The 21,173-nt window shown below is 47.9% G+C and overlaps 1 protein-coding gene and 1 long non-coding RNA gene across 4 annotated transcripts in view; one reads left to right on the forward strand and one right to left on the reverse strand.

Annotated features, from left to right (window-relative positions):
* The window catches only part of TTI1 (TELO2 interacting protein 1), a 43,959-nt gene extending 24,524 nt beyond the window's left edge, over positions 1-19,435 (forward strand). For 2 of the 3 annotated variants that reach the window (XM_033095560.1, XM_033095561.1), the window contains exons 4-8: positions 1,311-1,459; positions 4,508-4,648; positions 6,656-6,860; positions 7,149-7,236; positions 18,700-19,435. In XM_033095560.1, the coding sequence (XP_032951451.1) occupies positions 1,311-1,459; positions 4,508-4,648; positions 6,656-6,860; positions 7,149-7,236; positions 18,700-18,883 (767 nt within the window). In that variant the 3' untranslated portion in view covers positions 18,884-19,435. The remainder of the gene's footprint in view (positions 1-1,310; positions 1,460-4,507; positions 4,649-6,655; positions 6,861-7,148; positions 7,237-18,699) is intronic. The other variant, XM_033095562.1, reaches the window with a different exon arrangement.
* LOC117016335 (uncharacterized) lies at positions 2,624-7,154 on the reverse strand. Its single transcript, XR_004421868.1, has 3 exons — positions 7,002-7,154; positions 4,585-4,758; positions 2,624-3,872 (listed from the first exon to the last, which is right to left on the reverse strand). It is a non-coding gene; the product is annotated as an uncharacterized LOC117016335 (long non-coding RNA).
* Positions 19,436-21,173: the final 1,738 nt, after the last annotated feature.

Here is a 21,173-nt window from a genome sequence, read left to right on the forward strand (position 1 = left end):
TTATAAAGAATGTTTGGCTTGATGTTGGTTTGACATCATTTTTTTTGGTTTGTTTTAACCACAGTGAAAAGAAAGTACCTTGTATATCTAAGGTCTCTTTCTCCAAGAAATCCAAGCATTGTGCAAATGCATTTTCATTTATCTTTTTAGCATCTGTTAGAGACAGGTGTGGCCTCTAACTATACGATTCTGTTTTTCCAGCAGAGGAGACTGAAATGGGAAAAAGTTAAGGAGCAGCATTTAGCTTCATGGAAACAAGCACAGCTGGTAATGGGAGTGAGGCGGGGAGGCTGGGGACTAGGAGTAGACAGAGGAAACGTCTTCAGGATAGGGATTTTGGCCTGGGTTGCGTGAAACTCTCAGGTCTTTTTGTTGTTTTAATTGACAAACTTATACCTTTCTCATACAACACAGCACTCTGTAGGCAGTGAAAGAATGAGAATAGCTGGTGACATTTATCGACTCTCGACAAGCAGATAAGGTATACAAGCTTTATCCCTTTTTTTCAGATGAGGAAATGTGGGATGAGCGGAGTTGCTAATAGGTTGTGGAGGCAAGACCTGCACCCACCTCCTCCGGTCAGACCCCATCCGTATGTATTGTACCAGGCTGCCCTCATGTTATCTCCCATACAAAGATAAGTAAGCCTTGATCTTGGCCATCAGATCTGAAAGGCTGGTGGAGAAGACAGACACGCACCCCCTTTAGTCAAAGGATGAACCAACAGGAAAGAGAATAAAGGGCCAAAGGCCAGCCAGGGAACTGCTCAGCCTCAGTGTCCATATTAGAACCTTGCCGTCTTATGTTTTTATTTGAACTATTTATTACTGGAAATTTAGAAAAGACCAAAGGTATAGGAAAAAGTAATCATCTGTTATCTCATGACCTCGTCTCTCTTAATACTCTGTTGTACTTTCATCTTTATATAAAAGTGTATACAATAGTGCTTCCCACGGTGTGTACAGTTTTGTATCCTGCTTTTCTCTTCTTAACACTATTATTTCATAAGCATTTTCCCTTGTGTTAAAGCCCTTGGTAAACACCAATTTTAGGAGCCATCATAGCTGTACCAAGGTTTATAAACCATTCCTCCTTAGTGGATCTGGAGGGTTTTCCCCCAGGTTTTAGCTGTTACAGTTAATGCTTCGAATATCTTGACTCATATCTTGACCCAAAGTTTATGTGGTTTCCTTAGGATACTTCCTAGACATTTTCCCTCATAAGTCTTGTTCCGGATCTGAGGTGGGGAGATCAAGTCGAAGTGGGACATCTCTCATAAAATACTGTCCCCGGTTATACTCTCTTTCCAGAGGAGCAGTCAGACCCTCCCACAGTGGACGAGAATGACACCGTCCCCGATGTGGAGCCGCCACGGCCAGTGCAGATCCAAATAGCTGCAGACGTGATGGAGCGCTGCATCCACTTGTTGTCAGACAAAAATCTGAAAATCCGCCTGAAGGTCAGTGTGCGGCCCTTTCCCTGCACCCACAGAGCAGCGGGACCATGGCTCGGTCTGGTTGGCGGTGACTATACAGACGAGCAAGTAGCTGCTCTTATCTCCTGGTCCACGTGGTGGCCTGGAGAAGCCACCAGGAGGCATTTATCTGTGGGGTGACAGGCTTATGGCTTTGTGCATCAGCGGCCATGCCAAAAGGAGCAGAGTCCCCTGTGTGGAATTAAAAACCCACCAAGTATTGGAGATTCATTGAGTCTCTCAGGGAAGAAAGGCATATGTTTTGGAAAGGAGGTCATTTTCTGAGCTGACTTAATGCGGGTTGTAGGTTCTAGGACTTTTAAAGTGGTCACTCTCCCTAGCCTGACGCTAGCCCTTATCTCTGTTTCTGTTTCTATTTTCATCCTAGGAAACACACCAACACTTTTCTTAATCTCACATCTTCGTTTGGTGGCAGTTTCCCAAGCAGTATCCCCATCAGCAAGGACTTAAACTATACAGGAGTGACTCCAATAATAGGCCAGTGGGCTGTGGAGGGGTGAGCGTCGAGACAGGCCTGTCAGAATCACTTTGGATCTTAACATCCAAAGAAAAACAACACAGCCGGGCCCACTCCTCCCCACCCACAAGCCAGAGTAAGAAGCACAGCTGCGTCCACGAAATACCATTAGTGAGGAGAGCGCATTGCCTTGCTCAGGGGGGATGGGCTGGGAAACCCTGACCCACAGATTCTCTCAAACCTCAGCATCTGTGTTTTTGCAGAATTTGTTTAGTCTTCCCAGAGACACTTCTGTAGCATTCATCTGTGTTCTATTCAGGAGGCACTTTTCGAGTGCCTGCTACCTGCATGGGTTTATCGTGGGTGTCTGGTCAATGCATTAGTGAAGTGTCTTCCCTTTCATCAAGGCTTTGTAGCAGTTGTTTACACGTTACCGTAGTTACTGAGAGTGTCAGCATTTGAGTCAGACCTGCATGCCTGAGTTCAAATCCTGGCTCTGCCCCTTCCTAGCCATATAATCTTGAATCAGTTAATTCACCTTATTGAGCCTCAGCTTCTTCATCTGTAAAATGGGAGTGATCTTACCTCCCTACCTCACTGGGTTGATTATAAATATAAATATGAAATAGCGTCAGGTATGGCATACACTCGTTCACTTATTTATTCACGAAACGTTTATTGAGGATTGATACAGGTCGGGCAGAGGGTATATAGAAGGAAATGAAGCAGATGTGATCCGTGTGTTCATGAAACTTCCTGTCTCTCGTGGAGAAAGAGGCGATACACAAACACACACTTACACATTGAGGAGACGCTCTGACGTTAATAGGCAGGTTCCATGATAGAAACTAGTAATTGAGCCGTGTTGTAACCATGTATTGGGAACCTACTCTACCAAACCCTGTGGAATGAGACAGAGCTTACGTTCTGGTTTAGACCAGGTCATCAGGAAGGCCTCTGAGGTGGGAATATTTAAGCTGAGACTTAGAAGGTTGAGAAGGAGCCAGCAATACAAAGGGATAAAGGCTAAGAGAAGAACATTCCAGGCAGAGGGGGAAAATATGTCTTTGAATCAATGACGTAAGACGTAACTTGCCCAATGAGTGACAACTCCAATTCAAAGCCAGCCAGTGATACCAAAGCCATTTGCACGGTACTCCTCTCCTCGCTGCTGTATACTGAGGTGTCTCTCATTCGCCTGCCTAACTGTTCAGTCCTCGAAGGCAGGGCTTCTTCTGTTCTTTGTTTCTGTTCCAGTCTCAGTGCGACCAGCTCAGAGTGGCCACAGTAAGGATGTTTACTGCTTCATGTTGGCCTTCACTCTGTCTTTCTGACTCAGACATGCACCCTCGCCTGCTTCGCGAAGGCTGGCCCATCTGTGCAGGAGGGAAACCCGCACTGGTCGTCGTGTGACCACTGCTTATGCCACTGGAGCAGCCACCTGTTTTCAGTGAGCTTTGAGATACGAGAGATTAGTAAACATCTTCTCAGGGAAGGTGAAAACTCCAATTTCCATCTAGGCTACTCCAAACCTTTCTTCTGAGGCTGACGTGGGTCTCAGCTGCCTACTTGACTTCTCCCTGGAGTCGTAACGGAGCTTGAACTCTCCCTACCCCTCGATTTGCTCCTCCTCCTTTGTTCCTGTCTCATTAGGCAGCACCTGCATCTATTCGGCTGTCGCTAAGCCTGAACCCAGGCAGCCCTTTGTGCTAGCTCTTCAGCTCCCCAGTATCGAGTCTTTCCGCAAGGTAAGCCACTTCATCTCCAAAACAGATAAACCCTTTCTCTTCTCTGCCTCTGCCACCGTCATGGGGCCGCATCTCTTGCCTCTCACGCGGACATGTGCCATGACTTCCTAAAGGGCCTCCTCACTTCTCTCTTCTGCTCCAAGTCCCTTCTCCACTCGGCAGCCAGAATGACCTTTTTAAAACATGAATCGTATTGTGTCACTTTCCTGCTTAAAACATTTTGATGGCTCCCCGCTGCACTTAGTACAAAATAAAGATTCCGAACATGACACCTGAGTCCAGCCCCGTCTTACCCTCCTGTCTTGCTCCACACTGCGCCCCCTTAGCTGCCTCAGCCCTGTAGGCTCTCCCACCTCTGTGTCTTCCTCATTACTCTTTTCAGTCCTAGGAGCACGCTCTCCCTCTTGTCATTACTTTGTCTTCTCCTGTCACTTCCTCAGAGAAGCCCACCCAACAGTCTGTGTGGTTTAGATCCCTCCCTCTAGCTTCTTTGCGTTTTACCCTTTACTTTCCTTCCTAGCGCTGTCACAGTTGATAGTCATCCCTTAATGTGGGTGTTACCTAATTAAGGTCTCTCTCCAGTTGACCGTAAGCCCTCCGAAGGCAAGGAAACATATGTATTTTGTCCCTGTGTTCCGCCCCCTGCACCCCCCCGAGTGCCTAGCCAGTGCTTGACATGTTGTTAGGACTCAGTAAATATTCAATTAATGCATTTCTAAATGTTATTCTTTTCAAATGGTGACTTGATCCCAGGTATCTGGTTTCAAGCCTTTACTATGGCTGCAGTCATGTCCCCTTATCTTCCAGGTCTTGGAGGTTCTGGATCTGTGTGTGGTGGTTCTGCAGTCCCACAAGAACCAGCTCCTTCCCCTGGCCCACCGTACCTGGCCCTCGCTCGTGCATCGCCTCACCAATGATGACCCCCTGGCAGTGCTCAGAGCTTTCAAGGTGGGCACTGGTGGGTTACTGCTGCCGTGGGGATGGAGGGTAGTAGGCACAGAGCTCACCAGTGTCTTTTGGGGTTGGTTCTCTTTTTATCTCATTGCAATGTCATATACCTTGAAGAAAGTATAGAAAAATAAGGAAAGCACAAAGAAGAAAATAGAAGTCCGTTTCCTTCTGAATTTGAAGCAGAGCGAACTATTAAGTGAAAATGTCTATTAAGGACCCACTACGTGCCAGGCAGCATGCTTGGCACTTCCCCACACATGAGCTCATCTCCTTGTAACAGCCTTGCAAGGTAGATGTTATCATCCCCATGTTTGACAAAGGAGGAAACAAGCTCAGAGAAACTAAGGAATTTTCTCAAGCTCACACAGCTAGAAAGACCCCAAATCTGTGAGTTCATGACGTGTGTTTTGCACTGCACAAGAGCCAAGACGAAGGGAATTTTAGCAATGGGCATCCTGTGCCAGCCAGGTGACGTTGGGCAAAGCCCATGACCACCCATTGTCAGGTCGGGCTGAGGGACACCTGTCCTCTCTTCCTCACAGTGTTGTTGTCAAGGATAAAATGACTGTATGGTGAAATGCTCTGAAAAATTAAAAGCCCTGCATATATGTAAGGTGGTATTCTCCCTGACTTTGTGTGGCTTATAGTAGCTCACGTATTTTAGTTTATTTATTTATATTCTTCCTTGTTCTAAAAAGCACTTACGGCAACCTACAGAGATACATTTACCATGGCAAGCTCATGTAAATTAGAAGTAGGTGAGCAAGATGAGGCAAAGAAAAAAGATGTGTAGGGATATAAAATGAAACCAGGAATGCAACTAAGATACTTGGCAAAGGTATTTTGGTTTTCTGTAAAATTCTTCAGCATAAACCAAATTAAAATACAAGCTTGCATTTAAAACATATAAAATTGCTAATATTTTATTCAAAAGCAAAACACACAAAATGACGTGTGTGTGTGTGTGTGTGTCGAGAGAGAGAGAGAGAGAGAGAGAGAGAGAGAGAGAGAGAGAGAGAGAGAGAGAAGGAGGAGGTTGGGGGAGGGGGTCCTTATTAAGTCTTATTCAGATATGCTGCTTTCCTTTATGAAAATTAATAGGTTACCTGAAATGATAGCAAGCGTAGAAAAATGAAACAATACAAAGATGTGTGCGCTGTTACTGAGGCTGCTTTTCCACACCCAGACACGCTGATGACACCTGAGACCTGTAAGGCCTCGTGCAGTCCAGCTGGGGGACCTGAAAATAAGCGCCTTGTTCTCTGCAAAGTTGGCAAACACTCTCTGTGCTAGTTATGCCTTGCTTACCAATTTTTAAAGAAATTCCTGTTATCCTGTATGCTCAGTCTTGTGCAGCAGGGCAAAACATTTCAATATGTTCTGCTAGAGAAAGTTTAAAACGAGACATGCAAAGAAACTGCCTGTTGTGAAAGATGGAACGAGGGTGATATACATAAGAGATTGGGCAGCGGAACAGAAGGAACTCCAGCTGGGCCCCGACCCCTGGGAACCCTGCCCTTACTCGGCCACGGCACCCCGGTCAGCCATTGCCCTCCTGGCGCCTGCACGTGGCAGCAGCTAGGCTGCTGTGTTGGTGTTTGTTTAGCTAGCTAGAGTGAAAAACGCAAGTCTTTTCTCAGGGGATGTTAGGAAGATTCAGAGATGATCTATGTGAACTGCTTTAAGGTCCTTTTTTTTTTTTTTTTTTAAGACAGAAAAAGGAGGAAAATCAAGGGATTAATCATATTCATCTAACCCACGATTTCTTTGAATTATTCTCCGTGTAATCTGTATTTATGGAGAAAAGCAGCCATGCCTTGGGAGCAGAGACCTCTGAATTCATAACTGTCAGAATCACAAACCATGGGCAAGGAATTAACGGCAGTAATTCTCCTTTTTTTTTTTTCAAGCAAAGACCTAGATGGAATTGAATTACCAAACGTTCTTTAGCTCTCTTGCTGCCTTGACGATGTTCAGTCACCAGGTTGGGGGCTGTTTCTGCAGGTTTTACGTACCCTGGGAGGCAAGTGTGGTGATTTCCTCCGAAGCCGGTTCTGCAAAGATGTCCTGCCAAAGCTGGCTGGCTCCTTAGTCACCCAGGCTACTGTCAGTGCCAGGGCCGGACCAGTTTACTCCCACACGCTGGCCTTCAAGTTGCAGCTGGCTGTCTTGCAGGGCCTGGGCCCCCTCTGCGAGAAACTGGACCTGGGTAGGTACCAGCCTGTCTCACCTGCACACACCCACTGCATTCCGTCCCACCCGCCATTGCACTGTCCGCTTAGTCAGGCTGCCCTCATGCCCTTCCTGTGCTCATCCTTCAGTCTTACTTTGGCCTCACGTATCCACTTACCTTGATGTGTGTTTGGACTTGTGGGGTGGAGGAAAGAGCCCGTGACATCTTGCCTAGCTGTTCCAGTTTCACCAGACGGCAGTTGGTTACTGCTTGTCCCAAATGAAGTCTGAGGGCCAGCGCTTGTTTTGTTTTTCCTCTCTGCAGGTGAGGGTGACCTGAATAAAGTGGCTGATGCCTGCTTGATTTACCTCAGCGCCAAACAGCCCGTGAAATTACAAGAGGCTGCCAGGAGGTACGTCTGCTTGATCATCTGCAACTCTTTACGTTTGTCCTAAATTATAGATGATTTGCTAATGGCAGGCCGAGTCGAGGCATCTCTGTTTTTTCCTCTTCTCTCTGTTCTTGCCAGGTTAAGATGACTTCTTTTAACTGTGCCAACTCTAGAGATGGTATTTTTCCTAGACGCATTTGTCTTTGCAAGTAACCTTTACCTCTGCTGTCACGTCAGCAACAATTCCAAAGGGGCAAGAAGCAGAAAGATGGCGCGCTGGAGGGGACAAAGCACTCTCCTGGTTGGAGGGCAGGCTGCTTCCAGGCCCTGCGCGCCTGCTGACCAGGCGACCCTGGCACCTCTCTGGGCCTCAACTCCCTCAGCCACAAAGTGAAAGCATTGGGTTACTGATCTTGCATACCTTGACGCCAGAGAGCATCTTAATGGGTGTCAGATGCCATGAACCCTCACTAATTATATGCAAAATTGGGTGTGTGCAAGCAGGCACATAACGTGCCTTTCTCTAGACAGTCCTTACCATTCGTCCAATTATAATAGGAGTCTGTGAACCAAGAAATGTTAAGAACCACAGGACTAATGGCATAAAGGGCCTATTCTCACTCTGAAATGATGTGATTCTTATTTTCAAGAGTTTCTGCTTTTTCAAGAATAGCTGTAACCCCCTTTAATGGAAGAAGCTATATCTGGTTCTTTGAGTCCTAAAGGATTGTTCTCCAAAGTAAAACTCTGAGCACAGCAGCATTCCGCAAACTTGAGACCCAACATGTACTCTGGCCCCCTTTCCCCAGCTCTCCTTCCCTCTGGGAGCAGCCTGTTCCCTGGAACTGCCATCCCCTGGACGTCTGCTGCTGGAGCAAAAGCTGGCCTGGCACTGGGTACTGGTCGGCCCTGCAGCTCCATGTCCCAGAGCAAAGAAGCAGCCCCTCCCTCCTTCTTAGGCTCTGGAAACATGTCCCCGATCTTCCTCGGAGGTAGGAGTCATGTCTTTCCCTGAGGGGCTGACCGGCTGCTCTCACTGAGAAATGAGGAAAGTCAGCTTGCTCCCTTATAAACTTTATACCCCCTGGGAGCGATGGAAATATGTTTTTGAATTGATTTGTTGTCCTTTGCAATTTTTTGCTCTTGAGTTTCCCAGTCCCCTTTCTTTCTTCTCCATCACAACCCTTAGGCCCAGAATCAGTCATGGTTTCTCCAGTACCAGGGGTACATCCCAACCGGCTTCTTATCCCCAGACATTCTTATTCCTTAGAGAACCAACTTAGGGTGAAAATGGGCCTCCCCTGGGCAGTGTCCCTGAAGCTAAGTGTGCGGTAATGTACAGTACAACTGAAGAACATCAGGAATTCATCTTGAAGTACGTTCTTTCGTGAGCCTGTAAACAACCCAGTTACGGAGATCCGATCTTCACAATCCCTGTCCCATTCTCCTTTTTCTACACCCACCCCGTACTCATCCTTCAAGTTTAGACCCATCAAACAAGCTCATATTCGCAATTCATTATCTTTTCATGTCTTTTTTTTTTTTTTTTTTTTTTTTGCCACTAACGGCAGTCATACCCGGAAGTGGGCCTGGCTGAATCTTGAGCTGGTATCCAGGGTGCCATGCCTGGGAGGAGGGAAACGCAGGCAGACACCGCTTGACTGCAGTGCCTTTGTTTGCTTCATCGCATTCCTTTCGGGGTTGAGTCCGATGACCTCGCCCTTGCAGGGCTGGGAGGGGAGGAAGTGCAAGGTTGACTGCTTCACAAACACATCATCTGCAAACTTATTTTGAAGTCAGGGGAGGAAAATCAGTGTTGTCCTTGATCCAGAGCTGATTTGGCATCCTGATTCAAATATGAGTAAGCTCTCTACATGGGAGGAGAAGCCTGAGAGATGGGAAAGCTGGTCTCTGTGAGCCTCATTACCGAGTGGAGAGAGGGAGATGGGCGCCGCTGAGCCTGGGAACAGTCCTCCCGACAGGGACTGATGGAAAGGTCCCTGGGATGAGACGGGAATTCCCAGCTCAGCAAATGGCTGCACCATCCATCCACTTGTTTGTCCTTAATTCTTCTCTTTCCTTCACACCCCACATCCATTCCAGAAATGAAGCCTGTCTCCCTAACTTACAAAATGCCTCTTCAAACTGTCTGTTTCTCTTCACCTCCCAGCTGCCAGGTCAGGCCAGGTCACCCTCATCTCTTACCGGACAGACTGCAGAAGCCCCCCTGCCAGCCCCTGCTTCCACTCCTGTATCCCCCTCACAGCAGTCAGTGACACTCCCAGCTCTCATGGGAGAAGAGAAGGCTGTTATGTTCGTTGCCCCCCAGCGGGGGAGCCCTGCACCCAGAGGGTTACAAAAATTCTAGCATCAGCTCGGTGCTCAGAAGAAGCAGTAAAGCCAGAGCTGTCCAGAGACGCCCCTGCTCCCTCAGAGGTAGTGAATTTGTGACACTGGGCAGGTGGCCAGCTTGCTTTGAGAGTGACCCCCTCTGGCCGACAGGGCTGGTGAGGAAACCAGTGAGGGCCCGTGGCTGCTCTGAGAGGACGTGGGTGAACAGCCCTGTCCGTGGGTCCTGCGGGTGGGGGTTGCGACCCCTGAGGGGCAGCCTCCCTCAAGTTGGAAGGGAGGCAAACTCAGCCTCTCCATAAAAATTTCTCTTTGTGTACATTACACTTGGGTTTTTCCTTCCTCCTCTTTGCTTTTCCTGGCTCCAAAGAATGACCAAGCCTGTGTTTGCTTTTTAAATTTGTCATATTAAATACAGCCTTTGTGGCAGGCTTTTACATCCAGGCTGTAAACTCTAGAAATGGAAATTGATCAGGGGGTGGTTGATATAACCAAGGCTGTAAATGCTCAGAACGTAGATGCCATTCCCGTTTAATGCTTTTATCTAGCGAATGTGCCTTGTAAGGAGGGGCATAAATCTTGCGACTGGGGGCGGGGTGGGGGTAGGGGCAGGGTGTAACCTTGCTGTATGTTACCACCAGGTGTCACTGTTAACTGGCTATGCAAGAAAAGTACCAGCTCCCCCAAAGTCCATCTAGTTAAATACCTTCAATGGATAACAAATAGGAAAATCATATTTGGGGTTGGGAGGAGGGCTCAGCATACCACAAGCTATAAGGAAGGCCGTGTCCCTGAGGGTTACAGAACTGGGTTACAGAATAACAGGCCCTGTCAGCCACGCCCCCACCTCAGCCCTGGCACAGGCCCCGGCACAGGCCGACTAAACTGATTTAAATTCCCAGGTGGTCTGGGAAGCCTCTGAGACATCTCCCAGCATGCAGTGGGCCTCCATAGTCCTGTGCCTTTCTGGCCACAGAGATTTTCCTTCCCAAACATGAAAGGCGTTTGAGATGTGAACACATACCCCAACTTTCTGTGTTTTCCCTTCAGGCCAGTACGTGCTCTCAGCCTGGTTCAGCTCAACCCCACTGAAACCACGCTCCCTGAGCCTGTCTTAGCAGCTGCTGAGGCTCCCTGTCTTTTCAGGGAGGTCTTAAATCATCCAGTGAGTTTTCTACCCTGGGGCTAAAAGGAACAAAGTAGGCAGTGCCTATTTTTAGAAAGGTGAAGTCCATGCCCAACAAGACTCAGGATGGAGGAACAATGCATTTAGGTCAGTCACTTGGTCTCCTTCCCCAGTCCCACCTCCACCTGCAAACCCCCGAGCCCAGGTGGGGCTGCAGGTGCCAGCAGGCAATGATGGCCAGTGCACCTTGGGTCGTGCAGGCGCGGGATGCTGCCTTCCTTGGTTCATGTGGGGGTTGGGAATGGCTCCCCAGCACCCTGTGCCTCCCCATTGTGTATGAGGGCAAAGGGCACCCTCCCTTCTTGGATGTGGACAAACCTAGGTTCAAATCTTACCTGCTCTGTGACCTTGAGCAAATGACCGCGTTGCCTTGTGCCTCATTTCCTCTATAAATTGGGATGGTAATAGCACCTTCCTCCTGCGGTGCTTGTGCAGATAAGGGAGCCTCCACCCTCACGGTGCTTATGTTCCAGAGGTATATTTACGTATGCGTACCCACCTATGTGGGCTATATATAGCTGCACCAAACACATGTATTACGTATTATGTTATATAGACACATATACACCTGGGCATGGTGTTCTTTGTAGTAAGCTGGCGTCATCTTGACTGAAATCTGGACAGAGGTTTTCACCTCCGAAAGATCTTTTTCGTGTTAATTGTGCCACCTTCCCCTGCCACCCATTTGCTTGAGAAGTCAGGACCAGGTTTGAAGGTTCATTTACTGACTGACTTCCCCGCTTGCTTTCTAACGGCAGGATCCCAGCCCATCAAAGAACCAGCCGGTGCCTTCAAACCCTGGACGCACACAGACTGGCACAGGCTGGTTCATTTCATCCCTGTCAGAGCCCAGCGCCTCTCTTTACCCACACCTGGCCTATTATATTTGAACGGATCAAGGAGCCACAGAGTAGTGATCCATTAGTTCAGCTGAGCTTGAAATGAGTAGCTCATCCCGTTAAATGGTGTGGGCAGTTTGTTGGAGCTCGGGCTGCAGAGCTGCTTGCACCTTGGATTGCACCCAACATGGAAATGAGGACTCTCCTAATATTTTCCCTTTTGACATTTGATTAATAGTTGACAAATCCAGACCCAAGTAGTTAGCTTTCCCATTATCCATCTTTTGACAGGCATTGCTGCTTTTCCAGGCTCATTGTTCTAAAAATACGCTCAGATCTGAAGCTGTTCACTGTGCATATATAGAGGCATGATTTCCTGGTGCCAAAGATAAGAGACATCTGCCATGCAGATTACAAACAAAGAGGGTTGCTGGGTTTCAGATCTGACGGCAGGGCCCTCTGTGCTGCTTAAATCAAATGCTATCCCCCATCCTTTCCCTGCTTCCTCGGTGTTGTCATGTGATTGATAATCTGCCCTGGTTGACCGTTTCACCACCCAGTGGGTGGGGAAGGCGAGTCTGGGCTGTGCTTGCTGTGGGTGTACGTACTGTGCCGGGTCGGGAATCAGGAGGCTCTGATGCTCCTGGAAGCTAGACCACCTGCACAAAGTGGATTCCAGATATCAAAAGCCTTGGCATACGGGAGGGTAGCCATTCATGACTTGGCAGGGTCTGTGGCCTGTCCCAAACACCTAAGAGGCTTGAGTGCATGTGATCTCAGTACCAAGTAAAGGAGCCAGGGAAATGGCCTCGATTGTCTTATTCTATGTGTATTTATTTAAAAGATGTTTGGGGTGAGCCAAGAATTGTATTGAGAGTTGAAAGATTTCAAAGATGAATACCACGTTAGAGTCGGCCTCACATTTGCTGCTCTATAGCGATATAACCTTGGATAAATTAACTTACTTCTCCAGTGTCAGTTTCCTCATCTACAAGACTAGAACAAGCCTCTCCAATAGAATTACTACAAGGATTTAGTAAAGTCACATAGATTATTCTTTCGCACAAAATATCAGCACAGAGTAAAAAAGTCAATAAGTAGTAGTAATCATTATTTAAACTTCTTTCTTATTCCAAAAATAAGACCTAGGGCATCTTATAAATGAAGGGTATGCAACAAGAAAACTAGGAAATGAATACGTTTTTTAAGAGGAAAACAAGGTGAAACCAGAGTTGAGGGTAACATATAAAATGCGGACATGAAGCTCTGCACCCTTGCTGGAGAGGAGCCCTCTGTGTGGCTCTGGGCTTCCTGACAGAGCAAAGAGGCAATTCTAGTTATTGCTGGGATAAAAAAAAGAAAGCTTTTCAGAAAGAGGCGCAGCTTCCCTCAGTACTGAACCCTAGGAAAATTTCTCCATGGGTCATCAACACTGGGTACGTCATGACTAATATCCCTAACACCCTTGCAATAAATACAGAAGTATATTTCCTAGAGCTGTTTCTTACAGCATCCATCAGTGAAGGCTAAGGCTGCTGGCTTAGTGCCAGAGCGTGGGTTCCAGGAAAACAGTTCAGGGGGAGGGAGGGAAAATAGGTAGGCTGCTATGAAGATGTCTTTATCTTCAGGAGCATCTTCCAGGGAGGAAGCAGGAAACCCTCTGTGTGGCCTGAGAGGCCAGCCAGCCGGGGCCACGACCCAAGCCTGCCACCTTGGTGCTTGGCACGGGGCCACTTTGAAATCCGTGCCTAGCAGCGTGGCCATCATGGAATCTAGGCCTGCGGGACGCCTGGAGGCAGGAGAGCTAGCCAGATGGAAGGGGCTGCTTTTAAATCCTGTCCCAGTGGGATTTAAACCCTTCAGGTTCTGGTTTATTTTTGAATTGCCTGTAACAGATTGGTCCTCTCAGTGCCGTATCTTTTTAAATATGCACAAAGCAATGGAGTCGTTCCACTGCATTTATGATACTCTGTCTTGTGGTACTTTAAAGGCACGGTTAGCATCATAAGCTTCTACTGGTGTTCATGGTTTTAAATCCTGTCCCCGCTGCACTTAAATATTTTGAATATCAGTCTCTGCGTGAGTATGTGGGTTGGAGCTGGGTTGATAGATGAAGGGTCTTGAACAGGTAAATACAGTTAAGTCTAACGAGAATGTATAGCTGCAAAGGTAATTGGTAGTATTTATTTAGAGAGTAAATCGTTGCTTCAAGTCATAATCCTCCATTTTCAACATTTAGAAACAAAAAAACGACCTCCGTGCAGGGGAAGATAGCTAAATTGAATAGCAAGGAAAGACAGGCTTGAAATACTGGTTAACCAATGAACCGAGACCCATTAGAGTAAATTACCGAGTATGGAAACATCGGCCCACTGCTTGCTGGCTGAGACACGTGGACACCCTGAGCGTCCATTTGTTTAAAAGGAAACACACAACCTCGTTTGTAGCATCAGCATGTATGGAGTCACGGGAGAAGAGATGGCCAGAGAACAGAAGAGTGTGGAGGCTATTCAGCCAGAGAGGAAATAGCAGGGAAGCTAAAATAACTGTGGGTCTGCCTACTTTGCAACGAGTAAGCTGATCTTCCGATTGCATTTAGTTATGCCCATGTAGAGACAGCCTGTGTCGTGTTCCTAAGGAGACATCCTTGAGTAACTGCCTTAGAAGCCCAAAATAAATAAATAAACAGAGAGAGAAACAGATCACAAAGCCACAAGTTCTTTACCACTGGCATTTACACAGACAGCTCATGAGAGCATTTTATAAATCCAGAAAGAGACAAGGAGCAGCAGATCCCTCAAGCAAGTAATTGACAGAGAAAGAATAGCCTGTCTCACCCAGGAGAGCTGGAAGCTCTGAATTTCAGTTACAGTTTGTTTAGCTTTCCTGGGCTTTGATTGGATGGCGGTTTTCTAGAGCTCCCCCCGAGCAGATGTTGTCTAGACTGACATGGTGAGGACACCCTGTGATATTTGCGTCTGCAGCAGAGGGGTTTCTTTTTGGTTTTGCCACATTTTGGGGGGAAGGGCCTGTGATCCACTGCCCACACTTGTGAACCGCTGTAGACTGTTGGAGCTGGAAGGGGCTTTAGAACTCCTCTGATGCACCCCCACCCCCTTTACAGAAAAGAGACTTCCATGTCCCCTCCTTCCTGGTTCCACCCCACACGTGACTTCTAGCATGGCCCTCTCCACGTTGCATGATGGGCCTCTGATTAGTCTGTCCTCCCTACCAGACAGGGAGCCATGAGGCCAGAGTCTTTTTGTCCGTCCAGCTTCGCATCCCACACACCTAGTGCAGTCCCTAGGCCAAACCAGGTGTTGGTAAACCATGAAGAGATGGAACCCAAACCCAGCCGACCAGATTCAGGTAGCATAGTTCCTACCTCCTCAGCCTGCTTCACCCCCAGCTCGGTCACCGGCGCACCCTGATATTGATCGTAAAGGAATGAGCTGCTTCTGTTGGTTTGGCGTCTGGAGTTTATTAGGTACTTACTGATACCCGTCAATTGAAGATAGGGCTGAAGTGCAGGGAAATGGCTGCCTGCATGAAGTGAAATTCAATAAAATCGCATTTTAAGTGAAAAATCAGTATAAACACCAGGCTTCTTTGCCATGGAAACAGAGGTTGCTTAGAAACTGCCTAACGGCGAGTTCTAAATTTTTTAAAGTCAAGTTATCATTTAAGCTACACGGCCCTACAGGTTATTGAGAGATAATCACTCGCCCCAGGCCACTGAGAGAGGCATGAGGCACAGCTGAGTACCTCCCCAAACTCTGGGGACCAGATAATCTCTTGATAACTGTGCTCCCTTGAGCCACTGATTTGGGCCTGGGGGAAGGAGAAAGAAATTTTTGTTCAGAAGTTAAATGGTGTACATATATTTTTTAAAAAGTACTTCTCTCTGGGTTTGAAAAAAGATGGAGCTGGCCATTTGGCATGTTCAACAGCCATCCCTGCCATGTCTCAAAATGTATTAGGAACATTTTCCCAGCAGTTACTGCAATCACTTCAAAGCAGAGGTCCTGTCTTTGTCTTCTGGCTTTTGATTATACAAAAAGGGCTTTCGAGGTCTTCAGCTTTCTGCTCTTCCCTCTCCAGGAGCCCCACGGTGGGTGGGAACTGGCCCCAGGACGAAGTGGTGCCAGAGTTTGGAGCAAAGCTGGGCCACTGAGCACTCAGACCAGACCTCCTGGGCCTCAAGCTCAGCTCCCAGGGGCTTAAAGTAAACTAGGGTCCAAGTTCAGAATTTGTCGGTGTTTCGAGATCAGCGGGTCACTTTTGCCAACCAGGAGCACAGCTACACCTGCCAGCACCTGAGTGCATAGCACCCTGTTTGTTTCCGACCGCAGGCACGCAGAGGGGCAGACTATTGCGTTCCTTTCTTCCTGAAAATAATGGGCACAACTAGAATCCATGTGGCTGAGCATTGGGACCCCCACCAAGTCAGTATGAAGGAAATTATGAGTGAAACAAAAGACAAATGTCCTGCCCTTTTCAGAGTGTGGAGAATTAACCATGGCATGGCCGTGTGCCAGGGTTGGTAGTGATAATTATTCCTTAGACACACACCCACTTTCTCTGGACAGAACAGTGTTTTCATTAGACACTTCAGAGTGTTTTCTTGTACCTCATCTCCTTTAGAGCCTTGGAACAAAACTGTGAGTAGGGTAGGGCAGGTATGATCATCTTCCTTTGGAGAAAGAGGAAGAAACAGGTTCCCTGAGGCAAATTAATGGGGCTTCAAGCTCCAGAGGTGGGAGAAGGAAGTTGCATTGCTACCTGCCAATCTGCGGAGTCTGCCCCCTGAAGAGCTAAGGAGTGAGACCCCAAATAATTCTTCCATGAGTTTGGCTCTTGCTTAATAAAAGCAGGTGAACTTTGCACGCGTTTTTGCTTTGCTTTCCTGTTAGCATTTTATTTAGAGATCGCACAGGGCAAAGAGAGCGGCTTTTCCTTTCCTGCCAACGAATACAACGTCCGCACTTAGCATGTTAAAAAGGACTCAGAAAATGAACCTTGCAACGTTTTTATGCCTCTATGACTGTACTGAGCCGAGGCACCTCTTTGCTGGGTGCTGCCCAGTTCAAAATATTCCTTGAAGCTGAGAGTGTGCCGTGCTGTAGCTTGAGAAATTGTTCCAGTTCTTGAAGGGGGAAAAAAAAAAATCAGATGAAACCATTTGCATTCTAACAGTCTTTGGCACCAGGGAAAACTGTCAACTGTGTCACGTGTAAATAGAAGCCTGCTTCCCATTTTTGGTGCATTTTTTTCATAATTTCCCTTGCCACTCTAATTATCAAAGATATTTTTGTTTTTAAACAAAAATTGTCTCCTACGCAGGCCCATCTCCTTTCTGCGGTGAAGTGGAAACGATGAATTGGAATATTCTAATCACTTCCTCAGCAACAACCGCTGAGGTTATAAACACAAGATTATCCTAAGTAAAGAAAACTTGAATTGTGTAGGCACAAAACAGGCCAGAAAAATTTTCAAAGTGCCCCCCTTCCACCTGCCTTCCTTGCCTCCTTAGCATATGTCTTCTAAACCCTAGGAAGAAAGCAAAAGTGCACGGGCTTTTCAGATTAACATAATTAAAAACCAGAATTGAGCTCTGTTCAGCAAGCATTTAAGTCGCTATTTGATGGCCAGCTGTATGGGAGCGGCTCCTACGAATGGTCGTCAAGAATAAAATGTGGTCCATCAAATAGATATTCTCCACTATTGGTAGATAGGGATCGCATTTGCGAGGCACTGGGTAGGACTGGATCTGCGTTTTCTCATTTAAATCTCTGCAAAACCCTGAGGGAAGTACATTCCCCCATTTTTAGATATGAGGAAACCGGGACTGAGACAGATTGAATTATCTCCCACAGCCACTTAGCTACCAGTGTCTGCAGTAATGTGAATCCCGTAACTAACCTTCCTTAGTCCTTCCTTGGTGGTGAGCAGTTGACCTGTCCTTTAGATCCTTCTATAGAATGTGAATATTCCAGAGGGGGATGTCATCTTCAGTCATTAGTGGACAACCTAAGAAGTCGCTTAGTCAGTATGTGAACCTGTTCAATCAAGTACTGGTTGAGTGTTTACCATGTGCCATGCTAGGTGCCCGGGATACAGCAGTGAGCCAAACAGACCTGGTCCCTGCCCCCCAGGAGCTTGTATTGTGAGGAAGGGAAATGGTCCATAGACAAGTAGTTGATAAGTGCTGGAGGGGCGTCGGGAGGTGTCCTGAAAAAGGAAAATAAGGGGCAGCCACCTAGGTATAATGGTCCAGGAAGGCCGTCTTCTCTGAGCAGGTGATGTGTGAGCTGGCGTGAGCAGGATGGCTGAGCGGGAGCTGCCCCACTAGGGGAGGGCCTCGTCCTTCCTGGGATTGAAAAGCCAGGCTCTGAATCCTAGAGTCGGCCAAGTGTATGGAGTTGACACTTAGACACCCGGTGCAGTGGCCCTGGGCATGTGAGTGGTCATTTAGAAATGGGATATGACCTCACAGTTCAGGCCAAAATAACCACGATAGGTGTATCGTGTCAGGTGGTCCAGACCCGTCAGCTCCGTCCATGTGGGACAACAGTGCCTTGCCTTTGCCCAAGGTCACAGCACAGGGCTCAGCCAGTCCTGCCCCAGGAGAGGAACGAGCTGAACCCTGTCGGAGCATGTCCAGACCACCGAGAACGGCTCTCTGGTCAGAAAGGGCCAGCCACAGAGGTCGGCAGCGAGCTGGAGGGCTGGTGCTCTGAGCCGAGGGGAGCCTGTTGTGAAGGGTGGACCTGTCCGTTTTCTTCCTTCTGAAAACTCGGGCTTCACTCCCCAAAACCGGACTCTGCCAGGAGCTTGTTTGATGCCGGTCCTGTTCTGCTCGGACTAATTACTCTTCTTCTCTATGTCGGGGGGTACGACACTCCTCACCTCTATTTCAGATGGGCTTTGGGGCCCTGCGAATGGCCCTGCCTTATGAATTGAGGTGGGTTTGTTCTGCTGGTCGTGATTTGATGTTGCTGTCAGTTTTCTCTCCAATAGCCCAGTGAGTGGCCTCTTGGGTAGAACACCAGCAGGTTCCCCTCCCTGAGCCCCCACCCACCCTCCTCACTCCTGTTCATCTCTCCACAGGGTTTTCCTCCACTTGATGAAGGTAGACCCAGACTCCACCTGGTTCCTCCTGAACGAACTTTACTGCCCTGAGCAGCTCACACCTCCCCACCCCAGCCTCCACCCGGTGCAGCTGCGGGGGGCCGTGGGGCAGCAGAACCCTTACACAGCCAACGTGCTCCTCCTGCTCCAGGAGCTGCAGTGACCCCTCCCTCCCCCACTGGGCAGGCACGGGCCAGAGGAGGTCACCTCCACTGCCTGCAGGTGGGGAGCTGACCCCACCCTGGCCGAAGGCCTTGGCTGCTGCAGCAGAGAAGACTGCAAAGGTGGATTAAACAGCCAATCGATTTATAAATTGATTGATCACGCAACTGCTTAGAAATTGGATTGAAGGAAAGTAGCTGACTGTTATTTATATTTCTATACCTGGTGTTTTCAAATGACATTGTCGGGCAGCTCTAAGGGCTTAACTCCTTAGCTTACTATCTCCTGAGGTCCCAGCTGCCTCACCGGCCACCCCTTCCATCACCACACACACACCTGGTGTGGGCAGAGGCCTGTTCTGTGCATTGTGTGTGTCCCCGGAGAGCCTGAGGACCACGTGAAAGCAGCACTCGTCCAGGCGTGTTCAGAACACAGCCCAGCATCACAGACACACACACAACTCCCTCACCACGAAGAATGAGATGGAACTAACGTGTTGCACCTTACCTGTTCTTGGGAAGAAAATGAAATAAAGGCATTTCTTGGATGAAAAGTATGATCCAGAGCTCACTTTGAAGTTTTTTATTTAAATTGGGTGATTTTTTTTTTAATTGAGTGTATATTCTTTTTGTTTGTTTGTTTTTTGGGTGGGGGGAGTTGAACAGGACTTTATTGGGGAACAGTGTGTACTTCCAGGCCTTTTTTTCCAAGTCAAGTTGTCCTTTCAATCTTAGTTGTGGAGGGTGCCGTTCAGCTTCAAGTTGTTGTCCTTTCAGTCTAAGTTGTGGAGGGCGCAGCTCAGCTCCAGGTCCAGTTGCCGTTACTAGTTGCAGGGGGCGCAGCCCACCATCCCTTGTGGGAGTTGAACGCAACCTTGTGGTTGAGAGCCCACGATCCAACCAACTGAGCCATCCGGGAGGCAGCTCAGCTCAAGGTGCCGTGTTCAATCTTAGTTGCAGGGGGCGGAGCCCACCATCCCTTGCGGGACTTGAGGAATTGAGCTGGCAACCTCGTGGTTGAGAGCCCACTGGCCCATATGGGAATCGAACTGTTAGCCTTCGGAGTTAGGAGCACGGAGCTCCAACCGCCTGAGCCACCGGGCCGGCCCTAGGCCCTAATTGAGTGTATATTGTTGAATGGATAATCCAAAGCCATGGCATAAACATCCAAGCAGCACAAAGCAGAAACTGAAAAGTCAGTCTCCTCATGCCCCAGACATCTGGTTTTCCTCCCCAAAAGCAAACAGTTATGACAATTTTTTGGATACCTTTTAAGCAGGAGATGATTTTTTTTTTTTACTTTGTATTATGGATAATAGTATTCTGATGCCCTAGGTACCCATAACCCAGTTGCCAGCACGTAGCCAGCCAGCCTCGCTTCCTCAAGCCCCCTGCCCACTTACCTCCCCACCCCCACCAGCCCCTGGATTATTTTCAAGCAAATCCCTGCGATTTTTTTTTTTAAACCTCCAAAATCACACCTACAAACATGAACGATGGCCCTTTAATATTGGACTCAGTTGGTGTTTCAGTTTCCCTAGTGTGTGTGAATTAGGGTCCAAATAAGGTATGTACGTTGCTGTTATCGATACGTCCCTTAATGCGTCTCTTCTCATGTATAGACTCCGCCTCCATCTCGTTTTTTTCCCCCTGAAAGTTTTATGGTGAGGAAAGAAGGTCATTTATCCTACGGCATTCCCCACAGTGTGGATTTACAGATTACATCCCTGTGGAGTCATTTCACAGGCTCCTCCTGTCACCTGTATTTCTTGTAAATGGGGAGGCACAACAAGAGGCTTGATCAGGTTTGGTTTTTTTGTTTCTGTTTTTTGGCAACACTCCTCCATATGTGGTGGTGTGGCGTTACTTCCATCGGGCGATATGTGGGTCTGAGCTCCTCTCACGATACTGGCCGTCCTTGGTGACGCTCGCCTGGATCCACTCATTCTTGAGCGATGCTTGCCAGGCTGTGCTGCTCTAGTCGCACCATGCCAGCTTGCTTTTAGCTAGAGTGCTTGTAGAAGGGGACCTGCCCTTCCTCAACCATACGCTAACCTTGAGGGAGTTTGTGTACAAAAGGCAGGATAAGTACTTGATTTTTCTATCTGGGGGATTTACAAGGCACAGATTATGTAAATTTAGGTAAACTGCCACACACACACGCGCACACACACAACACACAGACTAGAGGCCTCCTCACCACATGCATCGGGAGGCGCCACCATCTAGATTCCTCCAGTAATTTAGGTAATCCTCGAGCTCTACCAAAACCCGGAAGATGGTTGGCTTGGG

Source organism: Rhinolophus ferrumequinum, chromosome 23 (genome assembly GCF_004115265.2).
Source record: "Rhinolophus ferrumequinum isolate MPI-CBG mRhiFer1 chromosome 23, mRhiFer1_v1.p, whole genome shotgun sequence".
Taxonomy (NCBI): domain Eukaryota; kingdom Metazoa; phylum Chordata; class Mammalia; order Chiroptera; family Rhinolophidae; genus Rhinolophus; species Rhinolophus ferrumequinum.